A 20,513-nucleotide genomic window follows, 5' to 3' on the forward strand; every position below is an offset into this window, starting at 1 on the left:
ACCCTTTAGTCAGTGTAATCTGTTTTGTTTAATCTGCTTCTTGGTATACTGTTTGCAGATACTTATTTTAATTGTTTACTGTTGGATGCCTCTAGTGGCCTCCAAAAGTAAACTAAAGCAACAAAACAAAAAAATCACCACACATAAGACACACCCACAAAACCACAGCTCTAGAAGATTCTTAAATTCTAGGGTTTGCTTTCATTTTTCACAGGATGATTCATGAGAATTTTTTTCTCTTATGTTAACCTGACATTTAAATGTTCAATCTGTGAGCATAGCATTCATACAAAGATTTGTAGTGCAAAGAGAAAAATAGTATTTCTGTTTCTTTTTTTCTCCTGCCCTTCCCCATCCCCCAGCCATCATTAGAATGGCAAACTGTTTTGGTCATCCTTGCATTTCTGTGTATGTTAATACTTTGAGTAATTGTAACAAGTCGTTAACTGAGCATCCACTCCATGCCAAGCATAGTTTTAAGTATGTGAGAGGGTCATGGGTTCCCCAGTTTGTCCACTTTGCAATCACCTGATTACTGAAGAGCTTAAACAAATACAGTTGACCCTTGAACAATGTGGCGGTTAGGGGTGTCAACGCCCTGTGCAGTCAAAAATCGGAATATAACTTTTGACTTCCCCAAAACTTAACTACTGATAGCCTGCTGCTGCCTTAATGATAGCATAAACAGTTGAGTAGCACATACTTTGTATGTGTGTTAAGATATGTATTAACATACATTTATGTGTTTTTTTATTTTTATTTTTATTTTTTTATTTTTTTCAAGACAGAGTCTTGCTTGTCACCGCCCAGGCTGGAGTGCAATGGCGTGATCTCAGGTCACTGCAACCTCCAATTCCTGGGTTCAGGTGATTCTCCTGCTTCAGCCTCCTGAGTAGCTGGGATTACAGGCACACGCCCCCACACCCGGCTAATTTTTTGTATTTTTAGTAGAGACAGGGTTTCACCATGTTATCCTGACCTCATGTGATCCGCCTGCCTTGACCTCTCAAAGTGCTGGGATTACAGGCGTGAGTCGCTGCATCCGGCAAATGTTTTATATACTGTATTCTTACAACAATCAGGTAAGCTAGAGAAAAAATATTAAGAAAATTGTAAGGAAGAGAAAACGTATATTCAGTAAGTGGAAGTGGATCATCATAAAGGTCTTCAGGTTGAGTAGGCTGAGGAAGAGGAGAAAAAAGAGGAGCTGGTCTTGGTGTCTCAGGGGTGGCAGAGGCAGAAGAAGTAGAGGAGGTGGAAGGGGAGGCAAGAGAAGCAGGCTCACATGGTGTAATATTATGGAAATATATCATAGTTTCTGTCTCACATTTTTGCTGTTTCATTTCTCTGAAAATGATTCTATATGGTACCAATCCTTTCACCATTTGCTTTAGTTTCAGTGCCCATATTGTAGAAGCGTCCTCATCATAAAAGAAGTCAAAAGCAGTCTTTAATAATCAGAACCTTTCTGCTAGATTGTCTGATGTCATTTTCTTTTCTGGCACTCCGTCTTCTACATCTTCTCCCTTGTCATTTGACACTGGTTTGGAAGCACTCATCTTCACCAAGTTGTCTTCCGTTAATTCTTCTGATGTGGTGTCAGCTCTTGAATTTAAGATTTATATTTTGAAACCTTTCACCCCCAACTTTTTTTTTTTTTTTTCCACATCCACAATCTCTTTTATGGTTTTCTTGATTGGCTCTGTCATGAATACTGTGAAGGATTTGCCTGCTTCTCTTCCTTACTAATAAATGTCCTTTGTGACATTTTTCTTTTCCCGGAATAGGGCACTTTCATCTACATTAGAAACCTATTCAGGCAGATGTCCTTTCTCCTCAATAATTTACTTAATGGCAGCTGGGAACTTGTTTACTGACTTATGGATGGCAGAAGCTGCTTCTCCTGTTATCTTGACATTTTAAAGCCAAATCTTTTTCTCAAATTATCAAACTATCCTTGGCTGGCATTAACTTCTTCAGCTTTAGATTTTTCACCTTCCTTTTGTTTGATCTTGTCATGAAATGACTTTGCTTTTTCTCAAATGATTTTAGACATAAGTATGCCTTTATTATAGCAATCCTTTACCCACATAAAAGCTGCATTTTCAAAACAAGAAAAAAGGTAGTTTGCAAGAAGTGCAAAGTTTTCATGCCTGCTGACATAGCTGCGGCAATGGGTTAATGAGTTTCGTTTCATTTTTTTTTTTTTAAACAATGGATTAAGCTGGATTCATTCCTTTTGAAATGACTGGCAGCCACTGTTTCAGTCTGTGGTATGTAACAAGCAATTTGACTTTTTCTTGTAATGTCATGACTCCTTTCTGCTTCTTAGGAGCTTTCTTGTAATGTCATCACTTCCAGCATCACTAGTGGCACTTCATTTGGGTCCTATGGTGTTATTCAAAGTTTGTGGTATGGCACTAACCACAACAAAAAATACATAAGAACTGGGAGAGATCCTTTTGTACTGTGACAGGCAATTTATTGGGGCGATGAACTGCTCATGTGGAGATAATTAGTGTCACATGGCGTTTTAAGTGGATACTCGGCAACATCTGAACTCACGATAATAGCGAGAGGAGGTGGCAAAGAGGTTACTACGTAGTACAGTATGTGCTGCAGTTAATTTGGTGTGCAGTTACGATTTAACACTACACCTTGTTTTTCCCCCTGCGACAGGTCTTACTCCGTTGCCCAGACTGGAATGCAGTGGCATGATCTTGGCCCACTGCAACCTCAACCTCCCAGGCTCAGGTGATCTTCCCACCTCAGTCTCTCAAGTAGCTGGGATTACAGGTGTGGGCGACCACACCTGGCTAATTATTTGTTTTTTTTTTTGTAAAGATGGGGTTTCTCTGTGTTGTCCAGGCTGGTCTTGAACTCCTGAGCTTAACCCTCAGCCTCCCAAAGTGCTGGGATTACTGATGTGGGCCACTGTGCCTGGCCCATCTTTACATTTGTTTACATTTCTCTCAACTATGAATGATGTGCTATATGGTTTGTGTTTATAAGTTTTGATGAATTTTAACTTTTTATGTTTTATGTTAGTAAATGATAAAATAGGCTAGTATCTACATGTATTTTATGTATTCATGGCACGGCTAGCCTTTTCTTTTCTTTTCTTTTCTTTTTGAGACAGGGTCTGTCTTGCTCTGTCGCCCAGGCTGGAGTACAGTGGTGCCATCTCGGCTCACTGCAAGCTCTGCCTCCTGAGTTCATGCCATTCTCCTGCCTCAGCCTCCTGAGTAGCTGGGACTTCAGGCGCCCGCTGCCACACCTGGCTTTTTTTTTTTTTTTTTTTTTGTATATTTAGTAGAGATGGGGTTTCACTGTGTTAGCCAGGATGGTGTCGATCTCCTGATCTCATCCACCCGCCTCAGTCTCCCAAAGTGCTGGGATTGCAGGCATGAACCGTGGTGCCCAGCCAGCCACCTTTTCTTAATTTTTTGGTATTTCTAGGCTATGTGGTTCATCTATAAGTTTGTTCAAATTATCACGAATATCCAAAAATTTTTCCAATATATTTATTGAAAAAAAGCCATGTATAAGTGAACCTGTGCCTTTAAACCCATGTTCAAGGATCACTTGTACTGATGTTTGTTACCCAACCCCAGAGATTGTGACTTAATTGGTCTGAGGTGTGACCTGGGCATTGGATGTTTTAAAAAAAATCCCTAGATGATGGCTACATTCAGACAAGTTTGAGAACCTCTGAACTAGGGAATTGCAAAGAAACGTGTCACTAAGTCCCCATCTTTTGGTCACCATTTTTTATGATGTCTCCTTCATTTACACTCACTCTTCTAAAGATCTTTTTCTCTTACATATTGCACATAAAGATTATTGTGGGGAGATGTACAATTAGCTGTAGTGTGTGGGTTACATAGTGCTGTCATTAAGATCACAGGTTTTGCATTCTTCTTTAGGAGTTTACTTATAGAATGTGGTTTTGATTTTTTTTTTTTTGGTCCCATCCACCAAACTTTAGTGAATGGGAGATGCTAGGGAAAAGTGAGAGTACCAGGGTTTCAAAAATAGCCTTGTTTTACTGCAAATTTTGAATGAATTGGACTTTTGTGTTTGGTGTCTTTTTTCTTTTGCTATTGGTTACGGTCTTAATCTGAGTACAGAACTTCACTGTGGTTGATCATTAGTGGCTATGGATGTTTTTGTAAACCTATGCTGCAGGAGTGAGGGGTTGGGGTGGGGCTAGAGGGGACGAAAGATGGAAAGAGGTGAAGAGAAGACCATGTTTAGGAGCCTTACTCCCTGTTTCGAAGGGAATGTAGAGAAAGCATAGTTGTTTTTTTTTTTATTTTGTTGTTGTTTGTTTGTTAAGAGCCAGAAGAAACTATAGGCATCAGATAACCCAGCCCCTCTCCTTTGTTTTAACTTGTTCAGCCCCCAACTTGGAACCTGACTGTACTGACATTTCCAGTTAGTAGAGGCCTTCTTGGATGCCACCTGGAGGTTGGAGGGAGGTTTGGAACTTATATTCTTAAAGAACCTTGTAGATCACAAAAGAAGCCATAAAGTCAGACGAAGTTGAGGTGGTTAACCATGAAATGGAGGAAGTTTTACCACTGTCTTTCTCCCTTTTCTTGGGGATTAGGAGGGTAGGAGGTAGAGTGGCAAACTTAACAGCTGAGTGCAATTAGAGGTATTATAGCTTCACATTTAGTGAGTGGGCTGAAGTGGGAAAAATCGTATGAAGAAACACAAATGGGAATAGACTTGTGTTAAACACGTAAAACTGCCTGAACTGGTCATTATTCATTCGTGGACAGAGTGCCTCTTCTTTTAGCCTAGTGTATATTTGTTAGCATGTAAAGATCCTTTACAAGCTTTTGTTGACTTTGGAGAACTGATTTTCACTTGTCAGGCTGTTTTCCTCAGTGTTTCAGACTTTGTGACATGTTCAAATGTCCTTCAGAAGATGAATTTGTCATTCCTTTATCTCTTGTGTCTTATCTTTTATCCAACTGATAAACATTTTTTGATTAACAGTACATAGAAAGTTTTAAAGCCCTCATGTGCAGCTGCGATTAGTTTATGGTGATAGGGGTAGCTTTTTAGAGATTTTGATTTCCAGTTTTAATTAAATGGTTGATTGTTTTCTTGATGTGAAGGTGAATTCATGCAGTAAAACAGCCATGATTATTTTGAGTAACCAGCAATAAAACATTATAGAATAGACATTTTCTTTCAAGTTAAAGTATGTTTGCAATTTTAACCTATTTATTCATAATGTAGTTGATTGTTTTATGGCCATACATAATGATATTTTGGATCACAGAAATTCATATCCTTTTCTAAAGTTGACTTTAAAAATGTTTAAGTAATTTGTCAGCACAACACGGTAAGTGCTAGATTAGCTCTTATGCTCCCTCAGGGTAAGCATTATATTTTCTGCATTTCTGTAAGTCTAAGATGAGGCATATAACATGGCCTCAGTAAATTCTGAAAGAGTGAGGGTAGGAAAAAAAATACGTGCTTATCACCTTTTCTGTTATCTCATAATTTAATAGTTATTGTCATACCTTTTGAGAAACATGTTTCTTAACAGTTTGAATATATGTTTAAACTTTGTGAAAGACTGGCTTGTTTTAAATTTCAGCTGCTGCATTTTTTATCACCTATGAATATGTGAAGTGGTTTTTGCATACTGATTCATCTTCATATTTGACACCTATGAAACATATGTTGGCCGCCTCTGCTGGAGAAGTGGTAAGTAACAAGTTTTGTGTATAAAATACTTCAGAAATGCACATGATGCATATATTTTCAGTACATATTTATTTCATTTTTAAAAAAATTATTTTTAAATTATGAAAGTTATAAATGCCAATAAATGTAAATGGATTAAATATGACAGAAGATAGAGCCTGACAACTAAAAGATAGAGCCTGATGTAGGACAGAAGAAGAATTCTAGTTATGTGTAATTTACAAGAGACAGATCTAAAACATAATTAATGGAAAAAAGACAAAAGAGTGGAAGAAAATATCCATTCAAATTGTGACAGCTTTGTATTGTGTCAGCACACAACTGAGCTGGAACTACTTCTCTGAGAATTTCCTTTCCAAAGTAGTTTCTTTCAGTTTGGGTCAGCCACAAGAGAAATTTGCGTGTTCTTTGTAAGGTAGAAGTGAAGAGCTGTATTTATGCCCAGAAGGTTGGTATATGGTCAGGCAATGTTGCAGCTTACACACCTGACTTTGCTGTATCACCATGTTGGCATTTGACTTCCAGCTTCTCCAGCTCCCTCTGGTTCTTCTCCATCAGCTTATCCAAATTCTAGGTTAGATTTGTGGGCTCTGTAATGAAGGGTGCCAGCTTATACTGCAAGTTCTCTCTCACAGGTTGGTGAGAAATAAATGTGACTTCCAGTCTGTCCTTGTTCTTCCTCCACTTCACATCCATCTTTCCTTTCTTGTTGCCTGCCCTTTGATTTCTATCCCAACACTAGATGCAGAAGCAGCAGCCCTATACAAACTGCTTAATTAGCTCCCATAATTGCTGGTCAAATCTCTATAATCCTTATCCTTATCACTCATAGTGGTTTTGCTTCTGTGATGAAACCTTAACTGATAGAGAAATACTAATTGGAAAAGAGTTTGTGGAGTAATATTAATATTAGGAAAAAATACATAAGGCAAAAAATGAAGAGACCAGTGCATAATGATACAGGAACAGTTCTTTCAGGAGATATAACAAGCCTGAACATGCACTGAATAACATAGTCTCAAAACGTATAAAGCAAAAACTGACAGAATTTTACGGAGAAATGAACAAAACCATAGTCTTAGTTGGAGATAGTCACGTCTCTCTCTCAAAGCAGGCATAAACTTACTAAGGCCATAGAAGATTTGAACAACACAATGGCAAGATTGGTCTGTTGATAATATGTTACACTTTGCACCCAGCAAGTAAAGAAGATAGACTTTTTCAAGCATAATTGGAACTTAATAAAAATAACAATAGCCCACAGGGCCAGTTTTAGTGAATACTGCAGAGACAGTGTCATTACAGATCATTAGTTGTATCATTATAATGAAGTAAAATTGGGAACAATGACAAAAAATAGGCAGTCTGTTCCTACCATGTGTTTAAAAAACAAACTTTCTTTTGTAAATAATTTCAGTCAAAGTAGAACACAATACTGTAAGTGGTAAGTGTAAGTGATATTTATTTTTGTTTTTATTTTCAAAGAGATGGGGGTCTCATTATGTTTTCCAGATTGGTCTCAAACTCCTGGCCTCATATAGTCCTCCTGACTCAGCCTTCCAAAGTACTGGGGTGATAGGCATGACCCACTGTGCCTGGCCAAAAGTGATATTTTAAACCAAATCATAAACACAGTTATGATTAAAGAAAAAAAAAAAAAACTCAAAACGAATGCAGAGGAGAAATGTATAATACAAATAAAAGTTTCTTCATTCCCCTCATTAACTTACTTTCTCCCTACCCCTTCTGCACAATGCTGAGGGACAGCCTTGTCTGTTGCTTGTTACACTATTTTCAAATCGCACAGCCTGGTATTCATGCAGTCTTATTAAACCGCCAGTCTTGTGATGGGCATAACAGAAATGGACAACACAGTGAAGAAAAAGGTCTTAAGTTTGTAAGCCTTTTATGAAATCACACTTTTCTTTGTAATTAGAAAAGTAATGGCATATGTTTACATAGGAAACTTGGGAAATGAATTAACCTTTATAACATTTACGTTAAAAAATTGTATTATATTGTGAATTTGTTTTTGATGTGCTTTTTTTCTTTAGGAAGTTGGAACAAGAATCTACAAACTGCTTAGTAACCTAATAATCCTTGCTTAAGAATATAGTGAATTGGGGATATGGAAAAGAGAGTTAACAGAAAAGTAAAAATTAAAGAAGATTTTTTTAAAATAAACGAGCTTTATTGAGATATAGTTCACATACTATGCAGTTCACCCATTTAAAGTGTATAATTCAGTGGTTTACACCATATTCACAGAGTTGTACAACCATTGCCAGCGTCCATTTTAAAACATTCATCACTCCCCAAAGGAGGCCCTTACCCATTGCAGTCATAATCCCCATTTCACCCCAACCCTCCCCACACCTAGGCAACCACTGGTATGCTTTCTGTCTCTATGAATTTGCCTGTTTTGGACATTGGTATAAATGGAATCCTATGATATGTGATCTTTCGTTACTGACTTTTTTCAGCTACTGTAGTGTTTTCCAGGTTCATCCGTGTTATAGCATCTGTTAGTACTTCATTTCTTTAAAATTATTTTTGGTGATTATGTCCTGACACACAGTCTTATTACATGCATTTAGTTAGGAGTATATATACTTAGATTTGTTGATACGTTGTTGAGAGCAAGCAACAAAAAAAGAACCTGGCCACTTCATTTCACCTGGGGCCATCTTGCCTGAAAGCTAGTTTACCATGTTGAAGGGCAGGCTTGCTTCAGTTTGTAAACTTTCTGTCCAGGAAAATAGAAAGTGATATAATAGGTAGGGCAAATAGTAGCTAATAGATTTCTCATGTTAATCATACATCTTTTTGTTTGTAGAAAGTCTTGTATATTCTAATGCTCCTAGTATCTGTAACTAATATCTTAAAAAAAGTTTCGAAGATTTCCAAATATTATGTCATAACATTTGATATGTGGACTGTTAGGCTTGAGAGGTGGGGTAGATAGATTTTAGAATTAGGAAACAAGTATCCATGAGACTGGAGATATAACAGATGAAGACATTGTACCTGCACTGTGTCTCTTGGGGGTTCTGTGGTCCCTGAGCTGGTAAGGCCAAATATCAAACACCTGTTTATAGTTTCTATGGAGCTGGGCTGTTGGTAATTTGCCCATGTTGGCTTCAGACTCTTGGCCTCAAGGGATCCTCAGTAGCTGAGACTACAGGTGTGTGCCACTAGGCCTGGCAATTCCTAGAGAATCTTTTTTTTTTTTTTTGGTTTGAGATGGAGTCTCGCTCTGTCACCTGGGCTGGAGTGCAGTCGCGCCATCTCGGCTCACTTCAAGCTCCACCTCCTGGGTTCGTGCCATTCTCCTGCCTCAGCGTCCCGAGTAGCTGGAACTACAGGCGCCTGCCACCACGGCCGGCTAATTTTTTGTATTTTTAGTAGAGACAGAGTTTCACTGTGTTAGCCAGGATGGTCTCGATCTCCTGACCTCGTGATCCGCCCGCCTAGGCCTCCCAAAGTACTGAGATTACAGGCGTGAGCCACCGGGCCTGGCCCCTAGAGAATCTTAAAAGGACAGTTGGTCAGCAGTGGGTACATAGATTGAGGACTTTCCACATGAAATACTTCTTGATGTTGACTATTTAAATAAAAATATAAATATATATACATATGTGTGTGTGTGTGTATATATATATGCACGTACACACACACACTCTTACAAATGAATGAATGACAGGGTCTCACTCTGTCACCCAGGCTGGAATGCAGTGATGTCATCATAGCTTCTGTAGCCTGTAACTTCTGGGCTCACATGATCCTCAGTTTAGCCTCCTGAGTAGCTGGGACTGTAGGCAAGTGCCACTATGCCTGGCTAATTTTTTTAAAACAGTTTTGTAAAGATGGGACCTTACTATGTTGCCCAGGCTAGTCTTGAACTCCTGGCTTCAAGCAATTCTTCCACTGTGGCCTTCTAAAGTACTGTAATCCAGACACGAGCCACTGCACCCTGCCAATATTGACCTTAAATGGACTTTAAATTCAGTTACGGTTTAGTATGCTGAGAAGTTTGCCAAATTTATGAAGTTTGTGGAAATGTTGGTTCTGATGCTCTAATAATCTTTGAACTTTTAAAAAAAAAAAAAAACCACAACTTCCTGAAGCCATTCAGTATCGATTTTCTCAATAAATGCTTATATACATATTACTCCTTTTTTTAGTAACTTGTTTTAGTCTCATAGAAGATAAACTTTGGATTTCAGATTCATGCAAGTGTGGTTGCTGAGATTAAGAGAAACCAACAGGTGAATGTAGAGGAGATAAATTTTCGTTTGTAAAATAAAAAGAAATAGGAATAGAAAATATTTATAGCTGTCAATGGTCAGAAAGGCATAGTAAGCTAGATAGAGATTATAAGAAATACTTTAGTGCAATCATTCTGTAACACATTTGCTTTGATAGAAGATTATTATGTTAGATTCCTTAGAAACAATAACATTTTGTTTGTATTGAATATGGCCACAGTTACTGTCTTGTAGCAACTATTAAAGAAACTTAGAAACAAAAGAGCACTGCCAAAATAATAACCATTCCCTGTAGCAACAGCTTGATTAAAACTTAATGATGAATCAATAAAATTATAATTACAACCTTCTACCTTGTGTTTTCAATTTGGAATACAGTAAAATCAATCAAATAAGATTTAACATGTAACAATAGCAAGAGGGGTCTCACTTGTGCCGTTTTTATTAGGAAGATTGCTGTGCCAAATCTCTAAATCCCTACCTCAATAATTTTACAGCTCGTTTTCGTCACACACAGAAAAGGCCCTTTGGGAAGTAGAATCTGTAATTAGATCAAAGGTTGGGGCAGGTTTACTTTAACGCTACATATGCTATAACGTTCTAATGGTAATGATTTTCTTTTCTTGAAAGGTTTGAAGATTTGACTTTTGTTGTATCTTATCCTACTTTTGTCTGTCTTCATATTGTCAGAAATGAAAAAAACGTTGAAATTTCTTCACCCTTGAAAGCAGCAACACTGTGAATGTAATATGTGTGCATAGGTGACATGTACATGTCCTCATACACTTAGATGCTGGTAGAGCGTCCTTTTCAAGTGTCCTTTACAGTCCTGTTCTGACTTGGGATTGAGAAAGCTAGGAAATAAATGATATCATGTTTTGTAAATGTTTTTCTGACAGCCTCTAACAGTACTTCCCCAAGAAGGCCCGACGAGCATCAGGCCGTACTTCACCATCAATTGCATAGGTAGCTAGTTACAAATAGGGATTTTTGGAGATGACACCAGGGTTCCTGTATTTTAATCACAATTTCTAGATGATTGTGCAACTCACCAATATTTAAATGCCACTGATCTAGGCACATAAAACGTCTGAACTTATACCCCAGTAGTAAATATTTTTACTGAATTGGCTCAGTAGTTCCCTACATAATATTTTAGTAGGTGCATGACACTGGGTGTGGTGTTACCACTTGTAGATCAAATGTGTTATTCTTTCTTTTCTCCTCAAAATGACATATTTTAGACCTAAAAAGGCTAGTTTAATAAACTGGTTATTTTTGAGTGTGACAGTGAACTCAGACATGTAGATTTGGGTTTAACTGGAGTTAGAATGAGTTGGAACCTCACTGAGATTTTCTTGAAGGCCCATGCTGTCATAGAGTCTCGTAGGTGAAGGCAACTTGTGCGGTTTAGCTTCTTTAGTAACTGACAAGGCCATTGGACCCCCTTTGTACCACAGTCCATTCCAGGGTCTTGTTTGGTATCAGCATATGGGGCAAACATGTTTTTATTCAGCTTTCCCACTGGTTAAAGGATGGGACGCGTGGATGCTGTGTGGTGTTTGTCAGCTCCAGAGCATGGTGCACATGTTACTGAGTTTTTCCCTAGTGGGGGCTTAAGCTGTTTTGTTTATGTACTTAATAGCATGTTTTAAAAATGAGTATGTAGTGTTTTTCATGATCTTCACTGGCCTTTTCTAAGAAGAACCACTGAGCAAGATAATAGAAGAAAGGTTGACAACTTTTGAAATGTGTTTTATCTTTTGAATTAATCATGCTTTTGAAATATTCATCAGTCAATACAGATTATCTCTCACTTGCAATTGGAATATTTTGCCACATCTCTGTACGGTTGTATAATTGAGTCATGGGGGATAGGTGGAGTGGGGCCACAGTGAAGTGTAGCTGACGATGGTAATTGCTTGTATATAAAGATGAATGAAGGTATGAGTATATAACTACTACCAGGAAACACAGAAGCTGAAACAGAACTGTCAGATACCTGAGTGCACTCAAACACTTGTTTGATGTGTCTAAGCACATCCATGTATTATGGGGACCTTTCACCCTGTTTTCCTGTCTGTTGCCTTTTTCAGTGTGTCTGGGAGTCTTCCTTCAGGGCATTAAATACATAAGGCAGGCAGACTTTTAAATTCCTTCTTAGCAACCCTAAACCATCAGAATTACATGAAAAATTATGTCAACAGTATAAAAAACAACTTGTTTTCCAGACTCCTTTTATTTTGTATTATTTCCTCATTTGTACGTCTTTGGTTCCTTTTTGTAATAGGTTGCTTTTGTTCAGCTCATCCTAGATTCCTTCACCACTTTTATTGTCCTTACCTAGTGGTGTGAATGTAGATCTGAAGTCCCTAATATGTTCCAGGCATTGGGGATGAAATGACAGGATAAGATACTGCGTTTTAGAGGCTTGCTGTCTAGAAACGGAGATGGATATGTAAGTGCACTAAAGTGTTACAGGCATTTTAAGAAAAGGAACTATAGATGGTCCCTGACTTACGATGGTTCTACTTAAATGACTTTACGATGGTGCAAGAATGAGATGCATTCAGTAGAAACTGTATTTCAGATTTTGCGTTTTGATCTTTTCCTGGGCTAGCGATAGGTGGTAATAGGTGATGAGATGCTCTCTGGCAGTGCTGGGCAGTGCACGTCCCAGTCAGCTATGCTGGTGTAAGTATTCTGAGCAAGTTTTAGGGAGGTGAGGCTAAAGCAATGATATTCCATAGGTTAGGGGTATCACATGCAATTTCAACTTGAAATGTTTTCAACTTAGCATGGGTTTATTGGGATATAACCCTGTCATAAATTGAGCATCTGTACAAGGTAGAGTGAGAGGCTGAAGGGAAGGAGTGGTTGGTTTTCTCTGGATTGGGGTAGATGGATGGGTATTAATTCAGAAAAAACCTCACAGAATAGCCAGCCTTTAAGCTGCGTTTAATTTAATTCATTAAAAAAATTGTGTATCTATTTAAGGTATACAACATGATGTGGGATACATATAGATAATAAAATAGTTGCCGCAGTGAAGTAAGTCAACATATCCATCATGTCACATAATGACTCTTTTTGTTTTGTTTTTGTGGCAGGGCAGCAAAAATCTACTCATTTAGCAGGAGTCTCAGTTATAGTACAACTTTATTATCTTGCATTTAGAATAGGATAGTTTGTTAGGTGGGTGGGTGCAAGGAGGAGTATTGGAGTTCTAAAAAGCCCTTGTTAGGTAGTTTTAAGTTCCATATAGTTAGAGCACAGTGTGATGGGGTCACCCTGAGGTGAAGCAGGGGCTGAGAGCTATAGGGCCTTGCCTGCTATAGTAAGGATTGGGGCTTTTATCTTTTGATCAGACTTGTAATTTTAAGAGAGTCCCCTGGCAGCTTTCTGGAGATAAGGGGCTATTAAAGGAATCCCCAGGAGAGAACCACAGCCTGGGCAGAGGGATGCAGAGGGAGAGAGTGAATTCAAGAGATGTTAAAGAGATGGAGCTGGCGGAAAGATGATCATTCTTTCAGGAGCCCTTCCAGCGACATCCTTCAGTGCGTTTTTCATCCTGGTTGCCTTTTAGTTTGTTGTGTCTCTGTGTGTTGTGCACCTGCTTGAATTCTCCAATGGAGTCTGCCGAGCTAAGTTGAATAAACATGCCCCATCTTGTCAGTGGGCCCAGCCATCTGACGCTGAGCTCACACACAGAGAGGGGAAGAAGACGAAAGAGAGAGACGGTCAGGACAGGGGAGGGTCAGGGCTTGCCCTGGCTTGGCATTACCTGTGTGTGGTGATGACCTTGCTTGTAGTTATTCATCTATTGAATGTGCTGAAGAGATTTATCAGGGAGGCCTTTAGAAAGGAACATCGTACCCCAGCTATGTCTCCACCCCCAGTTTCTCGATGACTTCCTTTTCTAACATATTTCAGATTGTTTTCTGTTGTATGGATTTTCTTTTTCTAATATAGTATGCAGTGTTAGTTCAGATGATATTGATTCATGATCTGGGAGAGAGTATTTCATTGATTGTTTTATTTAGTTAGTGGACAAAAGGGAAGGGAAACTCTGTTAACTTTTTATTTAAGATCTGCATCAGTTTATAGAACACAATTAAGTTGAGCTTTATAGGCACAATATGATTTTCATATAGGATGATGCAGTTGAAGAAATGCTTCTGAGCCACAGGAGTGAAACTTGGTCAGTTATTGCCACTACATTGTAAATGGAAAAACTGAATACTGCTCTCAAAGGACCAAAATACCAAAGGAGGTTAGGATTAGCCACTTCCAAGCAAACCTGAACTCTGTCTGTGACAAACCTTTATTTCCCAAAATATTGCCTTGTTAAGATGAGGATTCTTGAACTAAATGCCCCTGTCACTTATTTGCTTTGGTTTGTGATTGTGTGCTTTTCAATATTTGAGTGCCTGTTGTATATCTAATACTATTAATAGGTGCTAAGAGACACCAGATAAGAAATTTGATCCCTATTTTTGAGAAGCATATAAGTTAGTTGGATCCATCTGTTAAATAACTAGGGAGTATTTGAGGATGTCTGTAGGGAGGTAGTATGGTATGGAACATGGGCCGTCAAGTTACACAGATCAGGGTCAGATTTGTGACTTGTCCACGTATTTGTCTGTAGGCTATTTACTTGCCTTCACTGAAATGCTGTTTTCCTCATCTTGGAAAAATAGGATTAATGCCATCCCAGTCACAGTTCTTACAAGGATGAAATTATACAGCACTTACAAAGTGTCCAGCCTAGCATCTGACACACAAAATGTTGAATAAACATTGGGTCTAGCCCCATTTCACACAAGTTGCTGAATGTGGCACGTTTTTAGAATTTCCTGGTTTTGGGAAGGATATCAGTTCAGAAGAAGAGGAAATTGAAATTCAAAGAAGTTTAGTGATGTGCTCCTAGTGTCCCAGCTATTATTATTCCCAGCTAACAATAAAACGCCATTGCAGAATAAGTAATTAGATAAATATCTCTGTGTGTACTTCAAGGAGCACCTCTTGTTTTCTTTTTTGTGTAGTATTTAAAAAATGGCAGAAGTAGCGATAAGTATACTACTTGTGCAGTAAGGATTCACATCACTGGTTTCTTAAAACATTAGGTTCCAAAATTTGCCATTGGTTACTGTGGTAGGCAAAATAATGCCCCCCCCCCCGCCCAATAAATATGTCCTGGTCCCCAGATCTGTGAATGTGTTTCCATACATGAGAAAGAGATTTGGCAGATACAGTTAAGAATGTTGAGGTAGGGGCTGGGCATGGTGGCCTGTAATCCTAGCACTTTGGGAGGCTGAGGCGGTTGGATCATTAGGTCAGGAGATTGAGACCATCCTGGCCAACACGGTGAAACCCCGTCTCTACTAAAAAAAAAAAAAAACCACAGAAAAAAATTAGCCAGGCGTGGTGGTGGGCACCTGTAGTCCCAGCTACTCAGGAGGCTGAGGCAGGAGAATGGCGTGAACCTGGGAGGCGGAGATTGCAGGTCGTGCCACTGCATTCCAGCCTGGGTGACAGAGCGAGACTCCGTCTCAAAAAAGAAAAGAGAAGTGGAAAGAGTTTTCTGGATTATCCAGGTGGGCCCAGTCTAATCACTGGGGTCCTTAGGAGAGGGGAGCGGGGGTCAGAGAGCTGAAGACGCTATACGACTGGTCCAAAGATAGAGCGAGGGGCCACAAACCAAGGAGTACAGGGGAGCCCAAGAAATCAGGAAGCCGACGCTCCCTTGCAGCTTCCAGAAGGCATACTGCCTGACTGACATATCTCGATCTTAGCTCAGGAAGACCCATTTTGGAATTCATACCTTCAGAATTATAGACAATAAGCTTGTGTTTTAAGCCACTAAATGTGTGGTGATTTGTTAGAGCAACAGTAGGAAGCAAATACAGTCACCATTGCCACCCCCTCCACGTTCAGATTTTTGTATTGGTGGGAATCTATAAATCCATCCATGGGGCGTTTGTCACCTCCTGTGAAATCATGGCTCATTTCTGTTATGGAAAAGTACAAAAGCAAAAAAGCCATTTAAGGCTAATCTTTTGGGTTGTGTAAAATTCTGTGAACAAATTTTAGACACAGGGGCTAAGCGTTGGTAGAGTTATTTTCATTGAGAAGACTTCCCTGTGTAGTCTGGATTATCCGCGCCAGCAGTCTTGTCAGACGAGGGAAGACTAATACCTACAACGATTGAACTTATTTGCGTGATTAGAAAGAGTCTTATAAGGGAGAAAGGTTTAATGAACATAGGTACCAACGTAAGTAGGTAAAAATTAAAATCTAAGGAGTGTAAGTTAGGATTTGTAAATTGGTTTTGTCAACAGCTGTAATTCCATTTATCAGCAGAAGATGGCAGACTTGACACACAAATGGAACTGTTGTAGAGGTTTTTGATTTTTAAATGATGGTATAGAAAGAGATGTTAAATATTCTTAATTGGAAACCTTTCTAAAGAGAATTTTGGGAATTACAAAGAGAATGTGGAAATGAAGTACAAGTAAGCAAATTGCATTTCAAAAATCTTTTATAGTTTCCTGGGGTCTCTCCCTGACCCCCCGTCTTACTAATTTGCCACATTGAGTTTGCTCTGTAAAGTCCAAAGTAGCTTTTGCTTTGAATATGATGAAGCTTTGACTGGCTCTGTTCAGTGTATTGTTAAATTTCTATTGAATTGGTTATAGAGTTGCCTGTTGAAACATGAAGCATTAGCTGAAATTAAACCTTGAACCTTTAAGTGCATTAGATGTGTGTAAGTATGACATCTTTATTGAAAAATAATTCTGGAGATGATAATCAGAAGACTTGGGTTTCACCCATACTTCCTGAGCTAAGTAGCTCTCTGACCTTCAGCAACTTCTGTGATCTCAGATTGATTTATATGTAAAATGCTGACATAATTAGCTTCTAATATCAGAGGAATATTTGCAGGTAGTTGATGGAGTTTCTGGGAGAAAAATCTTAAATCAGATTTTTTTTGTGAACTATGTTGAAATAGTTGGGGAGAAGATGTAATGTTAATAAAAGGTATTATTGGAGATACTCAGGGACTTTGAAGAGCGTTTCCAGAGCGAGAGGACAGGGTGCAATTGTAAAACCCCAGTGGTGATGTGCTGAAGGACGGGAACTTGGCTATGGCAATGAAAGAACCAGAGATTTTAGTAGCATCCATCTCTCTTCCTCCACTCAGTACCTAAAGTGAGGCCAAAGTTCACTGTAATTTTTTCCTTTTCAGACACTTAGTTTTATGATTTGTAGTGTTGCATCTCGGGTTTTTGTTTTTGTTTAAAGAGACAGGGTCTCATAGGTGGCCTAGGCTGGCTTCAAACTTGTGGCCTCAAGTGATCCTCCTGTCTTTACCTCCCTGAGTAGCAGGGACAGCATGCAGGTGCACCTGGTTCTTGGTGTTTCATTTAATAAATACCAAAAGGAAACATTCAGTCCTTGGTTGCAGCAGTCAGTTAAAAACAGCAGAAAAGGTTTTATTTATGTCAAAGGAAGAAAAATCTTGGTAGCAGCATCATGATTTAATCAACATTTTAATCTAAGGTTTCATCATGTTTTGACGTGTTGAAGGAGGCCAGCATTGCATTTTGATTTTGATAAAGTATGGCGGGAGCATGATTTTTTTTTTTTTTTTTTTTTTTTTTTTTTTTTTTATGGAAAACCTTAGTAGTTCTTGTTTTTAGATAGAACTTTAACATATAAAACATTCTTGGGTTTAGTGAAAATGCCCCCATTCCTGTGTCATGGATTCATACTGAACCCCAGATTTATGAGGAAAGAATGCTCTGCAGAATGAGTTTACCAAGAGACCCACAGATGACATTCCCTTTATTTCCTTTCATAGAACCATAATACTGTAACATGTTTTTGTTCTTGTGCAGTGAAATACTCTGTTGTAGCTCAAATTCAAATCTAAGAAGGATCAGAGTTAATAGAAAACCAAATGGAAGGCTCCGGAGGTACTGGAGGAAGCAGAAGCGTTACTTTGTAGCGTGTCTCTTATGCTGCAGTTGTCACCCAGCAGAAGTCAGGAAGCCATGCTGGGTGCTTTGTACCCCTCGACTAGTTAGATTGATTTTTTTATCAGAGAGCCTTTTCAAGGTTTTTCTTCTGCATCTGTATTTTTAAGAACTAAAAACATAATAGTAAGAACATGGAGGGTTATGAAGCATGAAGTTCCATAAATATTTATACCAAGCCACAGAAGTAGACAATTCCTATTTTCTTCACATATTGGGGTCGGATTTCACTCTTGACCTCTTGAATTGAAAAATGCAAAGAGTTAGTATACCCTTTTCTTTCTCTTATTTATTTATTTTCATTTCTTTAATGAGTTTTAGATGCTGGGAGCTGTCCTTTTAGGTTCATGTAGGTTTCATTGGACTTATACCCAATTTTAGGCCTTACTGGTAAGCAGTTTTAATCTGTTTTTGTGGATTTATTGCTACTAAATTTATAATATGTAATTTTTATCAAGGCTAATAGGTTGCCATCTAAAAGCATATTTTAAATTAGCCCTTTTATTTTATTTTTCTCTCTCACTTAAAATCTTTGGTCCATAATAAATACTTTTTTTCTTTGAAATTACGTTAAAAACTTATGAAATAATAATAAATGTGAATTGTAGAGAATTTAGAAAATATAGGTAGGTAGAAAAGAAACATCTGTAATTCTACTGTTTTTTCCCTACTCTTTACATAAGTATATGTATAGACAATAAATATGTGTAGAGGCAAAAAAAAAAATTAGGCTGGATGTGGTGGCTCCCGCCTGTAATTCCAGTGCTTTGGGAGGCTGAGGCAGGTGGATCACTTGAGGCCAGGAGTTTGGGACCATCCTGGGCAACATAGCAAGATCCTGTCTCTACCAAAAGATGAAAAAATTAGCAAGGAGTGGTCCTCTACCAAAAGATGAAAAAATTAGCACATCCGTAGTCCCAGCTCCACAGGAGGCTGAGATGGGAGGATCACTTGGGCCCAGGACTGAGGCTTCAGTGAGCTATGACCATGCCACCTTACTCCAGTCTGGGTGACAGAACGACACCCTGTTTCTATGTATATTTATATGTAAATTCTAAAGTATGGAGAAGTCATTTCTGTGGAATTGATGGTTTTTTTTTTTTTTTTTTTTTTTTGCTGATTCCTTTCCTCCTGGCTAGTTTCATTTGCTTTCAACATAAAATAATACACCAGCTGATTAGTAAGTTTGGTGCATACCGTCTTCTTGCTCTCAGGGTGCTTACGGTTTAGTAGAAGAGGAAATATATTTTACAAACTATATGGTGTAAGTTAATAAGTAAAAAATGTCAGATAAGAAAGCTTATATGGGAATTAAGAATTCAGAAGGGAGGGAATCTTTTGAGGTTAGATAAGGTATAATTTTGGAAAATTAAGAATTATAGAAATAAGGACCTAAAAAGATACCATAAAAATTTGGTCCAAGTCAAGTAAGAAAAATTATACATATATGCATCTAATTGTATAAATATATGCATTATTATTTGTCAGTTTTCTTAATTTTGAAATGAATTAAAAAAAAAAAAAAGACCTGGAAGGCCAGGGAAACACTCGGGAATTCACTTGCAGAACTGGGGACACAGTCTAGGGCTGCAGACCCTCAGCCAGACCACTGCTCATTCCTCCCTGGAGTTGAACCCTGAATGAAAGATCCAGTTTTGATGCAGGAGTGGCCCCAAGGCTGAGGGGTGGGCCTGGTAAAGGGAGGTAGTCACAGATGGAGAAGCATGGGCTCGGGCTTCTGACTCTGCCTTTTTTTATTTCCTGTGGGGTCTTCATGTATTATTTCACTTCTTTCCTAGGTTATCAACCTTTGTCTTGCTGAGAGCACTTTCCCCCATCGTATGTGCAAATATCGACTGTCTTAAGTAAAACCAGACTATTCCTTGACCCTGTGGCCCTCTTCACTCTGAACCCATCTCCTAACACCTAGCCACCTTCCCCTGACGGTAGTCTACACTTGCTCATCTCCCTCAATACCTTATGAATTGACCATAATGGATCTCCCACCCCAGCCACTCTATGGAAACAATACTGGTGAACATTGGAAACCCTCATATGTGCGCTGCTGGAGACTCTTGATGCGTTCCTCTGCCGATCTCCATTTGAGGCTTCTGGCCCCCTTGCACATCAAGTAGGGTGCTTGGTTGCTTGCCATCAACATTGATCCTGGCTAACTTATGGAATGAAGAATATTTTTTTGAAGATTGGCAGACACTGTTGCCTTCCACTTCTCCTTTGCCCACAGAATGCTGATTTGGTTTGTGTCCCATGTTCCTAACGCTTTGCTAGATCTAGATATCCTCCACCTCCCTAACAAGGGGTGGCCACATCATACAACTCTGGCTAACACATGCAAGGAAATGTCTGCTGGGGGGCATCTGAGAAAAGAGAGGAGGCCCGTTCTTCCTGCCTTGAACTCTGTTGTGTGATGAGGTGGTACTGAGGGACATAACAGCTGTCTTTTATCTGAGAGTCAGGA

The 20,513-nt window shown here is 38.8% G+C and overlaps 1 protein-coding gene across 20 annotated transcripts in view; it reads left to right on the forward strand.

Annotated features, from left to right (window-relative positions):
• Positions 1–20,513, forward strand: part of SLC25A26 (solute carrier family 25 member 26) — a 162,793-nt gene that overhangs the window by 17,107 nt on the left and 125,173 nt on the right. For all 20 annotated transcript variants that reach the window (XR_012431343.1, XR_012431344.1, XR_012431345.1 and 17 more), the window contains one exon: positions 5,618–5,727. Coding sequence is in view for 14 of the 20 variants with exons in the window: in XM_005547553.5 (XP_005547610.3) it covers positions 5,618–5,727 (110 nt within the window). In the remaining 6 variants the exon portion in view is untranslated. The remainder of the gene's footprint in view (positions 1–5,617; positions 5,728–20,513) is intronic.

The sequence above is a fragment of the Macaca fascicularis genome, chromosome 2, assembly GCF_037993035.2.
Source record: "Macaca fascicularis isolate 582-1 chromosome 2, T2T-MFA8v1.1".
In the NCBI taxonomy this organism is placed as follows: Eukaryota; Metazoa; Chordata; class Mammalia; order Primates; family Cercopithecidae; genus Macaca; species Macaca fascicularis.